This window comes from Melanostigma gelatinosum (genome assembly GCF_949748355.1).
Source record: "Melanostigma gelatinosum genome assembly, chromosome: 14".
Lineage (NCBI taxonomy): Eukaryota > Metazoa > Chordata > Actinopteri > Perciformes > Zoarcidae > Melanostigma > Melanostigma gelatinosum.
Window position 1 is genome coordinate 10,834,065 of NC_136647.1, and position 20,127 is coordinate 10,854,191.

Genomic DNA, 20,127 nt, shown 5'->3' on the forward strand with positions numbered 1-20,127 from the left:
ACAGTCTAAAATGAAAATAATGTTATTTCCTCCACAACCATTTGGCGACCAGCGGTAATTATCTTGCATCCAGGTTGAGAACTGCTGTGCTGGACAGCATGCTTCAAAGGCTATGAATGTACGAATTCAATTTGGACGAATGACATCATGACGTCCGGGTAAAATCATTCGGGAACCAATTTATCTTACTAAAAATCAACTTTTGCATTGAACCTTTAAAACGGGGGTGATATATATACTGTGGATATTTCTCTCACACAGTATATGCAGACCGATTTGTGTTCGAGTGGTATTCAGGCCAGACTCTCTTCAAACGGTTGTGACCCGGTGAAACGAAACACTTCTCTTGAATTAAAGAAGGTGTGACCTTTCAAGGGAAGACTTTGATCCACATGCATCTCTGGGAATTGCAGTGACTTTTGCAAATGTCATAACGTTTTTAAAACTATGACTTAACTTTAAGGTTAGAATACTGAAGTATACGTCCCCGATGCCATGATGTCTCAGACCTTGACATCTATGCAGACAGGTATCACCTTTTCCTTTTTCCAGAAGCATGCCTCACACCACAAACAATCAATTTAAATGTTCATTAAAATGTGGTTCAGTCTAACTCCCACACAAAGACAATAAAAGAAAGTCCCCCAAGGCATCTGAAGAGTTTGTGTTTCTGACTGAATGGCAATTGGATGCATGTGTTTCTTCATAATGCCTGCATACATGACTGATGCAACAAACTGCAGAGCCTTATATTGAAGGTAATCAGCTAAGTCCATGTTAACCATAGAGAATAACTGAAACATTTCATGACAGAAGGCATGAATTTACAAGTCGTGGGTGGAACATGATCGAAGTTTAACATCTCTTAACCCATTTAAAAATGTTCTCCATGCACAGTTTCTTACTCTTTTTAATACATTGGCAAAAACAAAGATTATAGACTCATTACAATTAGTTAATAATGTATAATTCACAGTGCTTTGTCGCTAAAATTCATAGATGAGTGTGTCACCGCACAGAGCTAGCTGTGCCTTCAGATAGTAATGTGAGAAATAAATAAAATTGTTTTTTGAAAAATAACTCTGCTGTCCTGAGTCTGCATTTGGGTCCATGAACGCACCACATCATAACACCTTTGATTGTATTGTCACTGCACCGAGACTCAGGCAGGGTGTCTGCACACAGCGAGTGGTCTGGGGGGGAATAGCGTGAACCTCCAAATAAGTAAGAAAGAAAAGTTAAAGTGAGTTGCAGGTGTGTGCACTGATGTCTTACCTAATTGTCACCGATATGTTAGCTACAGAAGCTGACCATAAAGTAGCACTTTGTTGTGCAATAACGTCACACTCAGTTGCAAACTTGTTGGCAACACCAAGCTAATGCAGTCTAATATAACACAGCCTGGATACATCAACACATCTATTTAACAGTTTAAAGATGAACTGAGCATTATAAAGTACACAAAGGGAGGATTCAATGCAGGACTGTTGAGTGTATGTTGCTTTTTTATTTTAATGAGCAATGTGAGTCATTTGAGTTTGTCAGCTTGCTAGATCGTCTTCATGCCGAGCTTAGTGGCTTCTAAGGACCCAAGAAAAGGTCTTAAATCATATATTAAAAGAAAAGACATTTGACACATTAAATTGATGGATTTTAAATTTACTTCAGCATAAAGTCCCTCCAAATATGACAGAAGGATGGAGGCATTAAGGCAAGTTGTATGTGTTTTACTGCTAATGTTCACTCACTAACTCGTGACATAATCCCATCTGTGTTTCTGCCTAGCTGAACTGATTGAAAACATGGATAAGAAAGCAACTTGGGACCGCTTCTACACTGAGAGCAGCAGCAGCACAAACACCCTCAAACACTTTGAGTGGTTCTTTGGCTTCGATGCTGTCCGGGACTTCATTATGCCCCTATTGCAGACCAAGCCCCACCCAGACGGTTTGCTCCAAGTCCTGGCTATGGGCTGTGGCACTTCTGCTTTCGGGCCCTGTATTTACAGACGCTCTCCTCTCCCGGTCCGGGTCACTTGTGCAGACATTTCCCCCATAGCTGTGCGACTAATGCATGAACACGTCCAAACCAAAGCCATTCAAGCTCACAATCTTTCCTCTCGGCTTGAGTTCGTAGAGCTGGACTGCACACAGCTCCACGAGCACTACGGTTGTAGCAGTGTGGACCTTATAGTTGATAAGGGCACCACAGATGCCTTGTTGAGGTCTAAGGAAGGGAAATGGAAGGCCAATCAGGTGCTGAAGCAGTGTTTGTCGGTGTTGCGGAGCTCAGGGTCTCTGCTCCAGTTCTCTGATGAAGACCCTGATGCCAGGCTGCTGTGGCTGGAGACGGAGGCACAGGAGCCGGGGTTGATGGCAGCAGATGTTGGGGTGCAGGAGGTTGGGGAGCTAAGGGGACTGACTACTGCTACCAAGTGACTCCTCGCTCTATTGTATAGAAACTTTCTTCATCTGGATGGTGATAATATTAAATGAGTAAACTACTGAAGTGATTGTAAAAAGTAATTGATAAGGTACACAGACAGAGTGAGTTATCCACCAAACTGGACCTCCACATTCCGACAGCAGAGACAATAGATTTACTACTTATAAAATAACCTGAAGGTAAAGAATGACCTCTTTATGAAATGATAAAAGTTGACAAACCACTTAAACCAGGGGTGCCCAATATGTCGATCGCATTTTGCCACTTGATTTTCTAACACACGGGTCACAAGTCATCAGAGAAAGGTAATGACCAAATATATATATTATATATATATATTTATATATATATTTATATATATATATATATATATATATATATATATATATATGCTGAGCAACAGACGTCTAACTGGACACAATTCAAATCGCAAGGATCAACAAGTCTTGGTTTATCAGAATTACCTGAAAGGAACAGTGTGTGAGATTTAGATCCATCTAGTGGTGAGGTTGCAAATTGCAACCAACTGCACAACCCTCAGCTCAGTACCTAATAGAACTACGGTGGCCTAAAGGTACGGATAGGTATCTTTAGGATTTTAGGCCAAGGAGCCACTCTTATCAATACTTTTTCATGACTAAATAATCTGAACAGGAATAGAAGTTATTTGTAATTTAGGTAGAACTAAATATTGGTTCTAGAGCTGCAACAGTTATGTTTACAACAGCAAAGCCACTAATAACTGGAAACAAATCTAAATTGTCCTGAGTGAAGTTTATAAATGATAATAATGAAGAACGCAGGTATCACATACAGTAGTATGTCATTCCTCCTGTCCTCTGTCCTGGCTGCTTTGTCTCAGCCAGCAGAGAAGTTTACAAGAACAAACTAAGACAAACAGACTTTTGGCCGAGCTCTGTATTCTGATGGTGACTTGTCAAAGAGTAAGAGTATAAGTCTACAAGAGGTTCAAAAGAAGTAGTGCAGCTTGAGAAGATAGGGGGTCATACTGTCAACACAGTTATGTTTAAAGAAAATGAAATTATAATGCATACATCTTAAGATTTATAGTTGTGGAAAGGAAAGGAAAATACCACAGATTCAGTGTTTTTTTTTTAAACTAATACCACCAGTATGAGTTGACACGCCTCAGACTATTTAAGCCAATGGCTCAAAGAGGGGAAACCAGTATCTATAAAGCCAGAAACAGTGAGGGATCTGAGGGAACGCCATTTGGGCTTCAGCTGATTAATCGTGCCACTAAAAACTAATGTACACAGAAAGAAAGGACAAATCAACTTACTTTCCCAGTAGAAGATGAACCTTGTGACTGAAATACAATTGAAAGCGCCTACATTTATATCGGCTGAATTGTACATATTCAAATGTCATGAAACTGTTCTTGCAGTTATTTTCGGACAGAGATTCCACACGGAGATATACAACTTTGAGCAGTTTTTCTCTTCCTATTAAATCTAATTGTACTCCCCCGCCCTAAGGTGTAGTCTTACCTTTGGTTTGAGCGCGGGGAGGTCTGTACCCTCAGCTCTCTGTCGGCTAGAGTCAAAAACCTTCCTCCTTTTGGTTGCTGACTTTTGGCAGATTTTCGCATGCCTATGCTGTAGTGAGAGAAAAAGAGATGCACAGGACACAACAACTACACAGATGTAATGTGTCTCGACATGTTTTTGGGAAACATTTGAGATCTGTGCCTCTCTATTGCCCTATCTGCCATTTTGTCTCAATCACAATTCAAAAATGATTATTTTTAGTTGTTTTGAAAGAGTCAGAGAGCAAGACATGTGTCATTTCTGTGACAGCTGTGAAGTAAAGAATGCAAAACATCTTTCAAGGAAAATCTAACCACAAACTACAAAGTTCACACAAATACACACATGCCAACAAATGCATAACACAGTATTTGACAACTAATTTGGTTGAGTGCTAGAAGTGCACAAATGTGTGTATTGGCATCACAGGAAAACAATTTGTTCCATTAACTTATTGAGATCATTGTAGCTCTGATGTGATAAAACACATCTCTGTATTATATTTTACTCATGTTAGCAAAACAGACAGTAATGATGACAGCAAATATAGTGGTGTTAATGAACATATGCATCATATTTGTCTTTATCTATGTCTGTAACTACTATATAGATGAGACTGTGTACAAAATGCTTTCCACAATAACAATTATGTAAAGAAGTGTAAGTAATCTCAATCGTGCTTCAAGTGTACAAATAGCATTTGTTTTTCGGGTTTGATTCCTTGGTGACAAATTCTATTACATAGCAGCCAACCATTATCTACATTTACATACATTATATGACAGCAAGTCCTTGGTCAGTGTTTTAAATCATGTAGACTAAAATCTAACCAAAGTGTGTACAGTGTTCATCCTAGCAGAATATTTCGGACCAAAGAACTCATTCGTGCACATTACTAACTTTGCTTCTTCCCACAAGTACTTGTTAAACAACTCATTTAACATGTGCATACATGCCACTATGCACAATAGCAATTAGTAAAGTTACATCAAGTTTCTACTTTAACAAAAGAAAATGGATCAAAGAGAGTAATACAGGTGTGATGCAGGGGTGTGTAAATGTAATGTCTCTGGAGAGACATTTGTCCAACGATGGCCCAAAGACAGACAGGATGTGGACCAGTAAACAAACCTCAGAAAATATGTTTTCATTTTATTTCAAATTGATGTTTGTGTCACTTATTCTGAAACTCTGGCTTCCTGTCACAACAATGTAGGAAACGTGAAACAGCAGGTCCACGTGCTGTCAATCTGTGGACACTGGAGGACCACATAGGACCAAGGACAGGGTCCAACCTGACACCCTCAAACCTCCATGCAAACATGCATCTCTATATTATTGGACATTATATGAGACCGTGTTTTTTAAATAGGCCTGAATGGAGACTTAATGTGTGGTTAACCCCTGGGCAGGTCACGTGACTCTCAAACGCGACAGGAGACTGAGTCACAATGTCATGTTAGTTGTATTATTTGAGCTCATGTGGATATATTCCTCTTAAAGTTGTATTTAATGTCTGTTTGTGCAGCGGAGGACTGTTGAGGACCTGATGGAGACTCTGAGGTAAGAACGAGCTGTTCTCAGTCGAACGTTCCATCGTTACCATGTTTACCAAATTGTGCATTTTTTCTAAATTCAGTCTGTTCCAACCGTTGGTCCGTCAGAAAAAGCCGAAATCTACTTTCACTCGAAAAAGCCGAAATCTACTTTCACTCGAAGAAACCTCCCAAGAAACACCTTCAAACCAGGATTTTTCTGCATCCGTGACTTAACGTTACTGATAAAGGTAAGTCTGATTCTGATCAACTTTTGCAGGAAAAAAAGCGAGATTTATATACTTTTTCCACCACTGTTTTTTATGTATTTATTTATGTATCTATCTGAACCGATGTTTATCCTAATATTGATAATATTTTCAGTTATCAGTGTATATTAATCCACTAGGACTGACTTTTGACTGTTGAGACCAAGTTTAAACAAGTTTATCTGAACAAAAGCTGCTTTCTTGGTTAGCTAACGTTAGCTTTATAGACCCGACCGTCCAGCGTTAGCTTAAACTGAGAAATGCTAATAGAAATATTGTTTCTTTATATTTATATAACTTCTCGGTGATACGGATCACAAGTGATGCACGCATGATAATATATTTAATCCATATTAACTCACAATTCATACATTTCTTACATACTTGTGATATTTTTCATACATATTAACACAATGAACAGCAGAGTGAAAGAACCACTAAAAGATATTTTCTATCGAAAAAGTGCTGATATGTTTCTGACTTTTAGTCAATGTAGACATATGGAAGGCCTCCTGCAGTAACAACACTGAAACAAATGCAAACATGTTGCACTGTACTGGGTTTGTTTCTGCTAATACTTTTGCGAGCGTATCATTTATTGTATGACATTTACTTTCTATCTAGTCACACTGCTTTGTGCTACTGATCCTTTCAATGTGATATGAGAAATGACTATGATATGGATCAGTGGTCTGAGGGTTGTGTGTGTTTTTACCCTCAGATGGCACGACAGTTCCCCTACGTCCCCCTACGTTCCTCCTCCACTCGCTGTGACCCATCTCCTCCCTCCTATTGTATCTTCACTCCTATTTCTCCTCTCTCTTCTTCTAGCTCCTCACCTAGTCCCCCACCAGACTACAACCCTGGCAGCACGGACACAGTCCCTCCAACCAGGAGCACGGTAAGAACAAAGAACCTGAATGTCACACAGTTATTTTAACACTTTGATAAGTTTCTTTCATCATCTCCCATTGAGACTCACATACCGAATGACTAACAGAACTGCCTGCAGAGAAGTCTATATGATGTAACAGTCCTTGGTTTGTTTCCACGATGTGGAGCAGTGGTCTGATGGTTGTATTTATTTTTTTAAACCTTCAGGCGGGACGACGCTTCACGTGGAGGACTTTCCTCATCCCGGACCCCAACCGCCCCGACTCCCCACGGATCATCCGCCGTAGAATCCCAGCCTCACAACGCAGCACTGGCTCCTCCACTCGCTGTGACCCATCTCCTCCCTCCTATTGTATCTTCACTCCTATTTCTCCTCTCTCTTCTTCTAGCTCCTCACCTAGTCCCCCACCAGACTACAACCCTGGCAGCACGGACACAGTCTCTCCAACCAGGAGCACGGTAAGAACAAAGAACCTGAATGTCACACAGTTATTTTAACACTTTGATAAGTTTCTTTCATCATCTCCCATTGAGACTCACATACCGAATGACTAACAGAACTGCCTGCAGAGAAGTCTATATGATGTAACAGTCCTTGGTTTGTTTCCACGATGTGGAGCAGTGTTCTGATGGTTGTATTTATTTTTTTAAACCTTCAGGCGGGACGACGCTTCACGTGAAAGTCTTTCCTCATCCCGGACCCCAACCGCCCCGACTCCCCACGGCTCATCCTCCGTAGAATCCCAGCCTCACAACGCAGCACTGGCTCCTCCACTCGCTGTGACCCATCTCCTCCCTCCTATTGTATCTTCACTCCTATTTCTCCTCTCTCTTCTTCTAGCTCCTCACCTAGTCCCCCACCAGACTACAACCCTGGCAGCACGGACACAGTCCCTCCAACCAGGAGCACGGTAAGAACAAAGAACCTGAATGTCACACAGTTATTTTAACACTTTGATAAGTTTCTTTCATCATCTCCCATTGAGACTCACATACCGAATGACTAACAGAACTGCCTGCAGAGAAGTCTATATGATGTAACAGTCCTTGGTTTGTTTCCACGATGTGGAGCAGTGGTCTGATGGTTGTATTTATTTTTTTAAACCTTCAGGCGGGACAACGCTTCACGTGGAAGTCTTTCCTCATCCCGGACCCCAACCGCCCCGACTCCCCACGGCTCATCCTCCGTAGAATCCCAGCCTCACAACGCAGCACTGGCTCCTCCACTCGCTGTGACCCATCTCCTCCCTCCTATTGTATCTTCACTCCTATTTCTCCTCTCTCTTCTTCTAGCTCCTCACCTAGCTCTTCTAGCTCTAACAATCTGTTTTTGTGTTCAATTTAGCTGCCGTCCAGTGTCGAGCCTCGGGTTTTCACCTGCACGAAGAAGCCTTCCAGTTAGTTCCTCGGAGATCAACTGTGTAGTCTTGGCGTTCCTGTGTCGAGCCTCGGGTATCACACAGACGTTCCAGCCTGCCTGCCAGCCACTTTCCGGCTAGGATCAGAGCGGAGCGCGAGGACGCGCCTCTGTGTTTGACGTGACTGTTTACCTGTCGGCTTCGTCAGCCGCTCAGAGGATTTTGCCACTTTCCGGCTTGGACCCATGCGGAGCGCATAGAGACGCCTCCTTTTTGACTATGTATTTCCTGTCTTTTCCTCTGCCTGTGAGAAATAAATAAAATTGTTTTTTGAAAAATAACTCTGCTGTCCTGAGTCTGCATTTGGGTCCATGAACGCACCACATCATAACACCTTTGATTGTATTGTCACTGCACCGAGACTCAGGCAGGGTGTCTGCACACAGCGAGTGGTCTGGGGGGGAATAGCGTGAACCTCCAAATAAGTAAGAAAGAAAAGTTAAAGTGAGTTGCAGGTGTGTGCACTGATGTCTTACCTAATTGTCACCGATATGTTAGCTACAGAAGCTGACCATAAAGTAGCACTTTGTTGTGCAATAACGTCACACTCAGTTGCAAACTTGTTGGCAACACCAAGCTAATGCAGTCTAATATAACACAGCCTGGATACATCAACACATCTATTTAACAGTTTAAAGATGAACTGAGCATTATAAAGTACACAAAGGGAGGATTCAATGCAGGACTGTTGAGTGTATGTTGCTTTTTTATTTTAATGAGCAATGTGAGTCATTTGAGTTTGTCAGCTTGCTAGATCGTCTTCATGCCGAGCTTAGTGGCTTCTAAGGACCCAAGAAAAGGTCTTAAATCATATATTAAAAGAAAAGACATTTGACACATTAAATTGATGGATTTTAAATTTACTTCAGCATAAAGTCCCTCCAAATATGACAGAAGGATGGAGGCATTAAGGCAAGTTGTATGTGTTTTACTGCTAATGTTCACTCACTAACTCGTGACATAATCCCATCTGTGTTTCTGCCTAGCTGAACTGATTGAAAACATGGATAAGAAAGCAACTTGGGACCGCTTCTACACTGAGAGCAGCAGCAGCACAAACACCTTCAAACACTTTGAGTGGTTCTTTGGCTTCGATGCTGTCCGGGACTTCATTATGCCCCTATTGCAGACCAAGCCCCACCCAGACGGTTTGCTCCAAGTCCTGGCTATGGGCTGTGGCACTTCTGCTTTCGGGCCCTGTATTTACAGACGCTCTCCTCTCCCGGTCCGGGTCACTTGTGCAGACATTTCCCCCATAGCTGTGCGACTAATGCATGAACACGTCCAAACCAAAGCCATTCAAGCTCACAATCTTTCCTCTCGGCTTGAGTTCGTAGAGCTGGACTGCACACAGCTCCACGAGCACTACGGTTGTAGCAGTGTGGACCTTATAGTTGATAAGGGCACCACAGATGCCTTGTTGAGGTCTAAGGAAGGGAAATGGAAGGCCAATCAGGTGCTGAAGCAGTGTTTGTCGGTGTTGCGGAGCTCAGGGTCTCTGCTCCAGTTCTCTGATGAAGACCCTGATGCCAGGCTGCTGTGGCTGGAGACGGAGGCACAGGAGCCGGGGTTGATGGCAGCAGATGTTGGGGTGCAGGAGGTTGGGGAGCTAAGGGGACTGACTACTGCTACCAAGTGACTCCTCGCTCTATTGTATAGCAACTTTCTTCATCTGGATGGTGATAATATTAAATGAGTAAACTACTGAAGTGATTGTAAAAAGTAATTGATAAGGTACACAGACAGAGTGAGTTATCCACCAAACTGGACCTCCACATTCCGACAGCAGAGACAATAGATTTACTACTTATAAAATAACCTGAAGGTAAAGAATGACCTCTTTATGAAATGATAAAAGTTGACAAACCACTTAAACCAGGGGTGCCCAATATGTCGATCGCATTTTGCCACTTGATTTTCTAACACACGGGTCACAAGTCATCAGAGAAAGGTAATGACCAAATATATATATATATATATATATAATATATATATATATATATATAATATATATATATATATATATATATATATATTATATATATATATATATATTTATATATATATATATTTATATATATATATATATATATATTATATATATTATATATATATATATTTATATATATATATATTTATATATATATTATATATATATATATATATTTATATATATATATTATATATATTATATATATTATATATATATATTTATATATATATATATATATATATATATATATATATATATATATATATATATATATATATATATGCTGAGCAACAGACGTCTAACTGGACACAATTCAAATCGCAAGGATCAACAAGTCTTGGTTTATCAGAATTACCTGAAAGGAACAGTGTGTGAGATTTAGATCCATCTAGTGGTGAGGTTGCAAATTGCAACCAACTGCACAACCCTCAGCTCAGTACCTAATAGAACTACGGTGGCCTAAAGGTACGGATAGGTATCTTTAGGATTTTAGGCCAAGGAGCCACTCTTATCAATACTTTTTCATGACTAAATAATCTGAACAGGAATAGAAGTTATTTGTAATTTAGGTAGAACTAAATATTGGTTCTAGAGCTGCAACAGTTATGTTATGTTAGATCAAGGTTGGAACGTCCTGTAAAAACGGAGGATGTACTAAAGTAGGTCAATGCCTGTATATTTGGGAAAACATGCTGAAATTGGTGTTGAAATTAGTAAAACATCTCTATTTGTATCCATACCTCTGTAGGGCTTTGGCAACCGCAGCTGAAATGTTTTTAATTTATTTACTTTAAATTCATGCTAAATTTGTGGATTCCACCAAATAAGTTTTGCCTTCTTCTCCGATTTTTGTAAGCCAATTTCAATTGACAGCTGTCATTAAATGAAAACATAAACAAATCATGATACTGCCCCAAAAGAGCTCGCCGCTGTGGGTGAGGTTAAGCGGCTGCAGCTCGTTCCCCCCCTCCCCCCTCCAAAGCTACGTTTCTTGCTCGAGCTAATCGGGCCTGTCGGAGCAGAAATTCCCAGATTAGAACATAAATTGTAAAGAAACTGTGCATCGGCGGGTTTTGTAGAACCTTGGAGTGGGACTTAAATCATTTAAAACAATGATGTAAATCACTTCAACTGATGCGAGTGAAAGCCATGTCATATTCTCTCACGGGCTGCCTGGTTTTCGGTTGATTAATCAGTTAAAGTCTTGGTGGAGTCTAAATTGGTATGTTTTAAACTTCTCCCAAAGTCAAGGTGAACAAGATATTCGTCATTATTCATTCTCATACATGTGTGCTATGCAATAAAAGCCGTATTTGTATCTACTTCAATCTTTTGAACCGCACCTTTTGCTGTCATCTTCAGAGTTTTGATGGACCTGCAAGCGATTCGGACGTGTGCTTGTACCACTCTGGATTCCCTATCTTCCATGAAGGGTTAGTAATACGGAAAAATACTGCGTTTCACGGCATTGACATGAAATAGCAGATATGCTCTGGAAACTGTAAGAGAAGCGTGATGAGTGACACTACTATTTTCCTGTTGGTTTTGTTCACTGCTTCTCTTGAGTGACACGTTATTGACTGCTAAAAAAACAATCCAGCGAGTGAATGATCTTTCCTGCATCTCCAGGATGAAGTACTGGAGCTGCTGTAAGAGGAAAACCTCCGACTTTAACACCTTCCTCTCTCAAGAGGGCTGTACCACGGGAACACATCTATGGAGGAAAAAAGATACGGTAGGTCTGACGGCTACGTGTGCCGCAGCTCTAAACACTGGCACAGAGAGGAGACGATGCTTTGTGGTAGAGACTGAATTATTAATCAGTGTCTCAAATTACCAAACAATCTCCACGCAGGGTAAGAAAGTGGTTCCATGTCGGTTCGACTGGCACCAGACGGGGGCGCAGGTCATCATCTCCATCTACGCCAAGAACGCCGTCCCAGAGCTCTGCTACGTGGAGGCAAACAGCACCACGGTGAGGCATAATATCAGTCTGGTGATTTATGTGCATATCTAAACTGCTTAGTTCTGGATCGTGTTCTTCTCAACCTGATGTTTTATTTCTCTCTTCTCCCTTCAGCTCGACATCCGTGTTATATTTGAGGGAGAGAAGGAATTTGCGCAAAAAATCAGCTTGTGGGGAGTAAGTAGAGCATCACTTTTCCACTGATGTTGAGTCAGTCCTGCTACCAGCCCGTTTTAATACATGTATTTATTTTCTACAGCATTCCAGACACTGCAGTATAACATACTTTCATGGTCTTAATATTTGATTTGTTACTGATCTTCAGTGGGGTCTTTGCAGTTGTAATTCAATATGACAGTAACTGTACCTAGAGAATACATTTCCACCTGAATTCGAGCCGATATGGCTGATATAGCATACGTCCATATTGTTAGGCTGCTGCGATATACAATGTATGTCTCGCTATTTTCACATTTTTCTTCAAAAAAACAAAACTGTTGGATTTAACCCGTTGGTCGTGACAACGTGCTCATTCTTGCAGAATAATTTAAACACCCTGAGGTGGTGAACTGTCATTTTGATGTAAGATTGGTCTTTAAAAATGCATGCTTTTGTTCCCGTTTTTGATCTCACTTCTTTCGCTCTCTTCAGGCCCTATCGCTGTTCCCTCTTTCCCCTCCAGATATAAAAACACACACACACCCCATACGCACACCTATGCTCATACGCCACACACACTCGCCCAGGAGAGTGTGATTGTGAGAGGGAGAGAGACGCAAAACGCCAAAGCAAGTCTCGTGCTGGCGGCTTAAAAAAAAATGCCGCGACAATTAATATTTGTACTTTTCAACATCCCACATGGAGCGAGCCGCAATACGTTGAGTATATCCGATATATGGCCCACCCCTAACCTGAATACACACCACCAGTTCAACATGACTTGAAACTGCTCATAGCTCACTCGTGTTTTTCCAGACCAGCTTATATGGGAAAGGAACTAAGCCGTTTTTTGTCACACTCTCACGTTCCCTTGCAGGTGATCGATGTGAGTAAAAGCATAATAAACATGATGGCTGCCAAGATCGAGATAGCCATGAATAAGTCTGAGCCCATGTCATGGGCTCGTCTGGACCTTCCTCCCCCGCCCCCGCCCAAGGAGACGGAGCAGGAGACAGAGGAGACTGACAGCGAGGATGAAGATGAATGATGAGGACTCAATCAAAGGCCATACAGTCCATTCCTTACCTCTTCAAAGAGTCTCCTCTATTGCTCTCTTGGAACTTTGGCCTCTACTCTTGGACATTACAGTGTTTCCCCTTTCATTCCTTTTTGATTTTGCTGAAGTTTTGGTTCTTTTATAATTCATTATATATGTTTGAATGCTCAAAAAATCTCCAAGTACTAATATTAGTTTTTCACTGAAGTAATGAATGATTAACTGGGTAAACAATGACGTTTAGCAGATTTTTCATCAAGTCAGATGAGAACACTTGTTAATTTCAATAAAACTACACAATTCGATAAGAGTCAGGTGGGACCTTGCTTAATCTCAATCAAGCCTTTGACGTGGACTGCTTACATCAAGTCATTGTTATGGACCACAGATGTGAGCATCCTCTATGTCCTCAATGTTTGGGAGAAATATTCATTCCGTCCTGTAATTTCATAAATTGTTTAAATGATTGCATTGATCATCCACCATTATCACGTCGGACTGAATGTTGCATTTATATATATATTTCCGTGTGTGTGTGTGACAATGAAGCTGCTCTGTGTAGTTTGATCTCTAAGATGTCCACACCTGTATAATAAGGATTTATTCTGAATAAATTGTTATAAGAAATACAACAGTTCCTTGAGACTCTTAAACTTAACAGAATGAAGATGTTCTCCGACTACCCCTCCCTTTTTTGCTCTCAATTAGTTTTTTACCTGATTATAGCTGATGTTTATTTTCTACAAGTTTTGTCTCTCAACAATCACTGGTGTATTAATCTCGTCGTTTCTTGTCGAAGCAACCTAGCGCAATTTTATAATGAGAATGTACTGTATTATCTGAGAATGCCAATTGAATACAATGTATTTTTCAGCAAAGAGGGGCGACTGTGTTATGAAAGGATCAGTGGTTCTCAACCTTTTCAAGTCGCACCCTCCCAGAACTATCAGGTGGGTGTTTGCGACCCCCCGAGGCGTTGTCCAGTCTGTGGATTTTTTTATGTATTTATGTATTTTGTGACATTTTCTCTCACCGACCCTCCTCAAGTCACTCGTGTGTACAGACACACACTTTGTCTTTCTTAACCACACTCAATAAAAATATGTTCAAAGGCAAATGATATCACTGCTACAGGCAATGTAAAGTCAAACCCATTCCACAGTCTAAAATGAAAATCATGTTATTTCCTCCACAACCGTTTGGCGACCAGCGGTAATTATCTTGCATCCAGGTTGAGAACTGCTGTGCTGGACAGCATGCTTCAAAGGCTATGAATGTACGAATTCAATTTGGACGAATGACATCATGACGTCCGGGTAAAATCATTCGGGAACCAATTTATCTTACTAAAAATCAACTTTTGCATTGAACCTTTAAAACGGGGGTGATATATATACTGTGGATATTTCTCTCACACAGTATATGCAGACCGATTTGTGTTCGAGTGGTATTCAGGCCAGACTCTCTTCAAACGGTTGTGACCCGGTGAAACGAAACACTTCTCTTGAATTAAAGAAGGTGTGACCTTTCAAGGGAAGACTTTGATCCACATGCATCTCTGGGAATTGCAGTGACTTTTGCAAATGTCATAACGTTTTTAAAACTATGACTTAACTTTAAGGTTAGAATACTGAAGTATACGTCCCCGATGCCATGATGTCTCAGCCCTTGACATCTATGCAGACACGTATCACCTTTTCCTTTTTCCAGAAGCATGCCTCACACCACAAACAATCAATCAATTTAAATGTTCATTAAAATGTGGTTCAGTCTAACTCCCACACAAAGATAATAAAAGAAAGTCCCCCAAGGCATCTGAAGAGTTTGTGTTTCTGACTGAATGGCAATTGGATGCATGTGTTTCTTCATAATGCCTGCATACATGACTGATGCAACAAACTGCAGAGCCTTATACTGAAGGTAATCAGCTCAGTCCATGTTAACCATAGAGAATAACTGAAACATTTCATGACAGAAGGCATGAATTTACAAGTCGTGGGTGGAACATGATCGAAGTTTAACATCTCTTAACCCATTTAAAAATGTTCTCCATGCACAGTTTCTTACTCTTTTTAATACATTGGCAAAAACAAAGATTATAGACTCATTACAATGAGTTAATAATGTATAATTCACAGTGCTTTGTCGCTAAAATTCATAGATGAGTGTGTCACCGCACAGAGCTAGCTGTGCCTTCAGATAGTAGTTTGGTAGTCACAGTGTTTGGTTTCCTCTGTGTCACTGCTGCAGATAAGTGGCTGTCTCTCTGCGAGAGCAAATACGTTTTTCCACTTGTTCACACGCAGCCAAGGCGACCCTCCGCATCGCCGTTTCGCAGTTAGGACGGCAGCAGCTATGGTCGCTGCTGTAATTGATCCACAGAGCCCTGCAAGCAGAAGCCAGGGCCACACGCCCTGCAATTCCTCCAGGTAAGGACGCAGGGATTCTGCTAGCCTCTGGTCTGGAAAAAAAGATGGAAGTGGTCACAGGAAATTATGTATAATGTTTGCGATTACTTGAGTCAAACAAGATAGTGTACAACCTAAATCTGAGTGATATCCTTTTGAGTTTTAATGCACTTTATATTAAGGTTAAATCATTCAACAGATAGATTTCTCAAATGCCAATCAATGTAGAAAATATGAGAAAAAAAAGCTTCATTTAGATGGAACTTACTAGCATCTAGCAGATATGAATATTCATATCCCAGGTCTTTGCTGGAGATGAAGAATTCTCTGTTTCTGTAGAGGGGCAGGAAGGGCACCATGTGGTATTCGCTGTTGTGCCCAATGGGAGCATCAGAGTCTGGATACTGTGATGGAGATGGCCTGTGCCTCCTGAGCCACTGCTCATAAATGCTTTCATCGAGAAGTAAAACAATGCAAAGCAAGTGTGTGAGTTCACTCAGATTATAGAATGTGTGTGTATGCGTGTGTGTGTGTGTGTGTGTGTGCCTCACCTGTCAACAAAAGCGTGGTGAAGAAGGAATATGGGGTCATTTGCTGAGCCCGGCACTGAGGACATGGATCCATTCATGAACACGTGAAGAGCAGCATGCATGCCCATGTGAGAACTGTTTCCTAACCCAGTCTGAGGATCCCCGAATCCTGGAAGATGAGAAGTATTTGTGAGAAGTAAATGTGTGTGTGTGTGTGTGTGTGTGTGTGTGTGTGTGTGTGTAGGTGTGTGTGTGTGTGTGTGTGTGTGTGTGTGTGTGTGTGTGCATTTATGGTCAAGCTTATCTGACCTTCCAGAGTGTTTCTGAAGCTCATGTTGGCGCCGCGGTCCATAGCTCCGGTGTCATAGTTGGCCAGACTGAGAGTGAACTCCACCTCTGCTGAAGTTGGTAATCGTTCAACCACGTTACGGTTGTGGTTTCCGGGGTTGCGACGCAATGGGCCTTCTCCCCGAGCATCACACAACATACCTCTGTCACTGTAGTCCACTGCTCGAGAGCACAGCACCTGTTAATGGAGGCGCACAGCAACACATTGCAATAGGCTACAGCACATTAAGGCACGACAACAAATCACAGAAATAAAGTCAGTTGGTTGTTGGTTGCAAATTATTTCTTTAAATACTCTTTATTTGTATTATCTTTTAGGTAAAAGGTCTGAATGTGAGGCAACACATTACAACTGAATCCTTCAATAGTTTAAGGGAAAAGTTCCTCTCAGGTCATGAGAAAGGAAAAGCTGAAGGAAAGAGATGACCACTTTTAGTTTTACTTGATTGTGTTTACCCTCCAAGAAGAGAAGACCGAGCCTGGGCTGAGAAGACTGGGATCATGGGGGCTCCGGTCCCCCATCAGCTCGTCCGTGCACACGTCACACCCCTGGGCATCCCTCCAGTCCCAGTACGGGATGGTGAAGCTCATGTCTCCGGTCAGCTTCCTGATCTCGTGCTCCCAGTGCAGCAGGTATACGCGGTGCCACGGGAGGAACGCAGGGGCCCAGTGGGCAAAGTCCACATCGGCCCACACATTGCCCGGCCCGCCCAACAGCGCGTCCCGGGACACATAGTAATGCATCCACACAAACAGGTCGTACGAAGACACATCCGCGAACATCGGGTTGGAGCCGTTCTCCATCTCCTGGTAGGTGCCGGTGGCCACAACGTAGTCCCTGCTGATCGTCTGCTTGGCCAAGTTCAGGTAAGACACAAGCCTGATCCTCTCGGCCCTGGAAAGGTGAAATATGTTCCTCCTCAGAGACTCCCTCTTCTCATTGCAGTTCACCCCAAAGTAGCCAAACTTACAGTCCGCGCAGCTGAAACCCATAAAGTTGCCCGCGCACTGGCAAGTCCGGTTGTAGAAAACCAAGGGCCACTTCTCCCTGTCGTCCAACCCGGAGAAGGGGTACTGCGGTCCGTCGGGCTGGTCCGGCACCTCCACATCGTTGCAGAAGCCCCGACCTGAGCTGGCTCCGCAGGGTGAACCGTCTCCCTCCCATGTCGGGCAGCACTCCTTTGTGCGCAAGACCTCCCGGGTGGCACACAGACGGGGGAATTGTTGATAGGAGGGTACAAAACACAGCACAAAATAAATGACTGTAAGTTGCCACATTACAGCAATGTTGTCACCTACGTCGGAGGCGGCAAGTATAGTCACGAATGCACAAAGTCAGTAAGGCCCAAGTTGTTGAATTGAAAGGGCTTAAATACTTCTTTGGACTTTTCCCCGGGCAACCCCTCCTCTTTGTTGAACGAGTCACATGCCGCTTAACCCTCAGGGTGAAGCTTAACCCACGAGGGCGCAATCAGTAGGAATGCAAAGATCCCAAGACTGCAGCCAACTCTTTCCAGGGAGAAAAAAAAGAAATACTGTAACGTATATTCAGTTTAACATTTATATAACGGGATTGTTGAGGCCTAATGAAAGTTAAAGCCTCCACTTTCCACTTACAGTATATAATGATAGAACTAAGATATACCACTCAAACCAAGATCCCTGACAGTCATATGAATTTACAAGTCTATAATACCAATAACTGAGGGTCGTAATATAGGTGGACCTCATGATGTCTCCACAAACACATGATGCCTCAAATAAAGTGAACTGTTGTTATGGAATTAAATCACCACGTCAACACTGGAACCACAGAGTGAGCGAGACGGAGAGGAGAGGAATAAAATACACGTATAATGATATGGTCGGATCACAGGTGGCCATCCACAAATAAAACAATGAAACTTCTAAGCAGCCAACATATTTACACACTGCAGTCAAGTGTGCTAATGAATAATAAGCCCCAGTTTTAATTCAAACAGCTTTTTAAACGTTTTGGAAAAGCCTATATAAAAGAAAGGTCGTTTTAATTGCACATTTGTCAAAAACTAAAACTGTAATCTTTTCCAACGACCCCTTTCATCAAATCACGTGAGTGGATTTTTTTTTTTTGGACTGTGGCATGACCCCACAAAACCGGAAATGATTACCTTCAGCGTAAACTAATGCAGGAACCTAAAACAAAGGATTCACTGAGAACAAGCCGATGAGCGAAGTACGATAAAAGCAAGTTATTGCCAAAAGCAAGAACATTTACATTTGTGCGCTTTCTGAGAAGAACACTTTGACGACGTTTGAGCTTCTCAGTAGGCTCCTTGCTCACATGGTTTTCTACACCTAAGTCCATGACCACTGTGTGCCTTCATAACCTTAAGTCTCATGTTTCTGGAACTCTTTGAAAAGTGATATTTATAGAGCAGGACAGTCCATAACAGCAAACAAATCCCCACCAGATGGCACCATGCTACTACTTCCAATACCCATCTCTCTCTCGCAATGACCGCTCACCATCTTCTCTTTCTCTGTCTCCACAGGCAAACCAGACTTTTGCAGGCAAAAAAATCATACATTTGGCTCCAATGAATCGACATGTAGAAACATCTTCAATCACACATTTGACCTCCCTTTGATTAGACTTTCCAAACACCAAAGATTGTTGTTATTGAATATGCGTCACACATCTTAGCCTGCAAAAACATTCACATTCATTTCCCCTGTGCTAATTGACAGTAACTAGGACGTTATTTAGCTGGTAGCCTGCGGAAAGCCCTGATGATGCATGCATCTTACACCAGAAACCACTGGATTGTTCACGTGTCAGATGAAGCTGTAAATGAGTTCCTCGTATGTCATTGTACCCGAATATCGACGTGTTTTCTCGTGTGGTGTAGCCTTTCTGAGGATGTGCACTTGATCATCTGACCCGGACCACTAATGCTCGCTGCATATCCTAACCTGGTCGTGATTCGTTAGTGAGTGGTATCAAATGAAGATACTGTATTTTTCACTGTTGTCACCATGCTGAAGCTATACATGCTATGTTCAGATTCTTTCCTGGTTTTGCACTGTCACAAAACATTGTTTCATAATTAAATTGCGTGTTAGTTTGAGAGGATACCTTCTGGTTTGGTAACACTGACTATTTTGTCGTTTAGATTACTTTGATTCAAAAACTGGGTCCCATGATGATCTTTAAAGAAACAGGCCATTGAAGTGTTTGAGAAATACACTTTCTATTATACAAAGGGACCTTTAGTTATGTTTGGAGTCATTCTGACCTGAGGCAAGAGAGGGAAAGGGCTTCAGTGGAAGTGCATTAAAGGATACTTTCTGTCCCAGACACTCATTTTTCATCCAGCTCAGAAGAACCCCAATCGTGTCTCTTTGAACAGACTTTAATGACTAACTGAATATTGAAAGAAAAGTCATAAAGCATCAAGGAGAATATAATAAAATAAAATTCCAAACAGTGAATGGAGTCAAACTGAATGCAGGCACAAGAAAGGTCAGCCACAAAACAAAGCCATTCATACCAACCTGTAGACATCGGGTTAT

At 41.7% G+C, this 20,127-nt stretch overlaps 4 protein-coding genes and 2 long non-coding RNA genes across 6 annotated transcripts; 5 read left to right on the forward strand and 1 right to left on the reverse strand.

The window, feature by feature from the left end:
• Positions 1–1,802: 1,802 nt before the first annotated feature.
• Positions 1,803–2,438, forward strand: LOC306788472 (citrate synthase-lysine N-methyltransferase CSKMT, mitochondrial-like; the record flags this gene model as incomplete). Its single annotated transcript, XM_079284012.1, has 1 exon — positions 1,803–2,438. The coding sequence occupies one exon, from the start codon at positions 1,803–1,805 to the stop codon at positions 2,436–2,438; it is 636 nt and encodes a 211-aa protein (XP_079140138.1).
• A 265-nt stretch (positions 2,439–2,703) lies between these two features.
• On the forward strand, positions 2,704–7,136 carry LOC306788476. Its single transcript, XR_013772604.1, has 5 exons — positions 2,704–2,750; positions 5,524–5,558; positions 5,635–5,781; positions 6,631–6,700; positions 6,901–7,136. It is a non-coding gene; the product is annotated as an uncharacterized lncRNA (long non-coding RNA).
• A 305-nt stretch (positions 7,137–7,441) lies between these two features.
• LOC306788478 lies at positions 7,442–8,349 on the forward strand. The gene is made up of 3 exons (XR_013772606.1): positions 7,442–7,604; positions 7,805–7,949; positions 8,039–8,349. It is a non-coding gene; the product is annotated as an uncharacterized lncRNA (long non-coding RNA).
• A 765-nt stretch (positions 8,350–9,114) lies between these two features.
• Positions 9,115–9,750, forward strand: LOC306788474 (citrate synthase-lysine N-methyltransferase CSKMT, mitochondrial-like; the record flags this gene model as incomplete). Its single annotated transcript, XM_079284014.1, has 1 exon — positions 9,115–9,750. One exon carries the CDS (start codon positions 9,115–9,117, stop codon positions 9,748–9,750), a length of 636 nt encoding a protein of 211 aa, XP_079140140.1.
• Positions 9,751–11,006: 1,256 nt separating this feature from the next.
• Positions 11,007–13,677, forward strand: LOC306788001 (cysteine and histidine-rich domain-containing protein 1-like; the record flags this gene model as incomplete). Its single annotated transcript, XM_079283331.1, has 6 exons — positions 11,007–11,039; positions 11,467–11,537; positions 11,734–11,839; positions 11,960–12,079; positions 12,185–12,247; positions 13,107–13,677. 6 exons carry the CDS (start codon positions 11,007–11,009, stop codon positions 13,275–13,277), a joined length of 564 nt encoding a protein of 187 aa, XP_079139457.1. The 3' UTR covers positions 13,278–13,677.
• A 1,785-nt stretch (positions 13,678–15,462) lies between these two features.
• Positions 15,463–17,857, reverse strand: LOC306788468 (tyrosinase-like). Its single transcript, XM_079284008.1, has 5 exons — positions 17,029–17,857; positions 16,534–16,750; positions 16,246–16,393; positions 15,963–16,144; positions 15,463–15,747 (listed from the first exon to the last, which is right to left on the reverse strand). The coding sequence occupies exons 1-5, from the start codon at positions 17,848–17,850 to the stop codon at positions 15,482–15,484; spliced, it is 1,635 nt and encodes a 544-aa protein (XP_079140134.1). The 5' UTR covers positions 17,851–17,857; the 3' UTR covers positions 15,463–15,481.
• Positions 17,858–20,127: the final 2,270 nt, after the last annotated feature.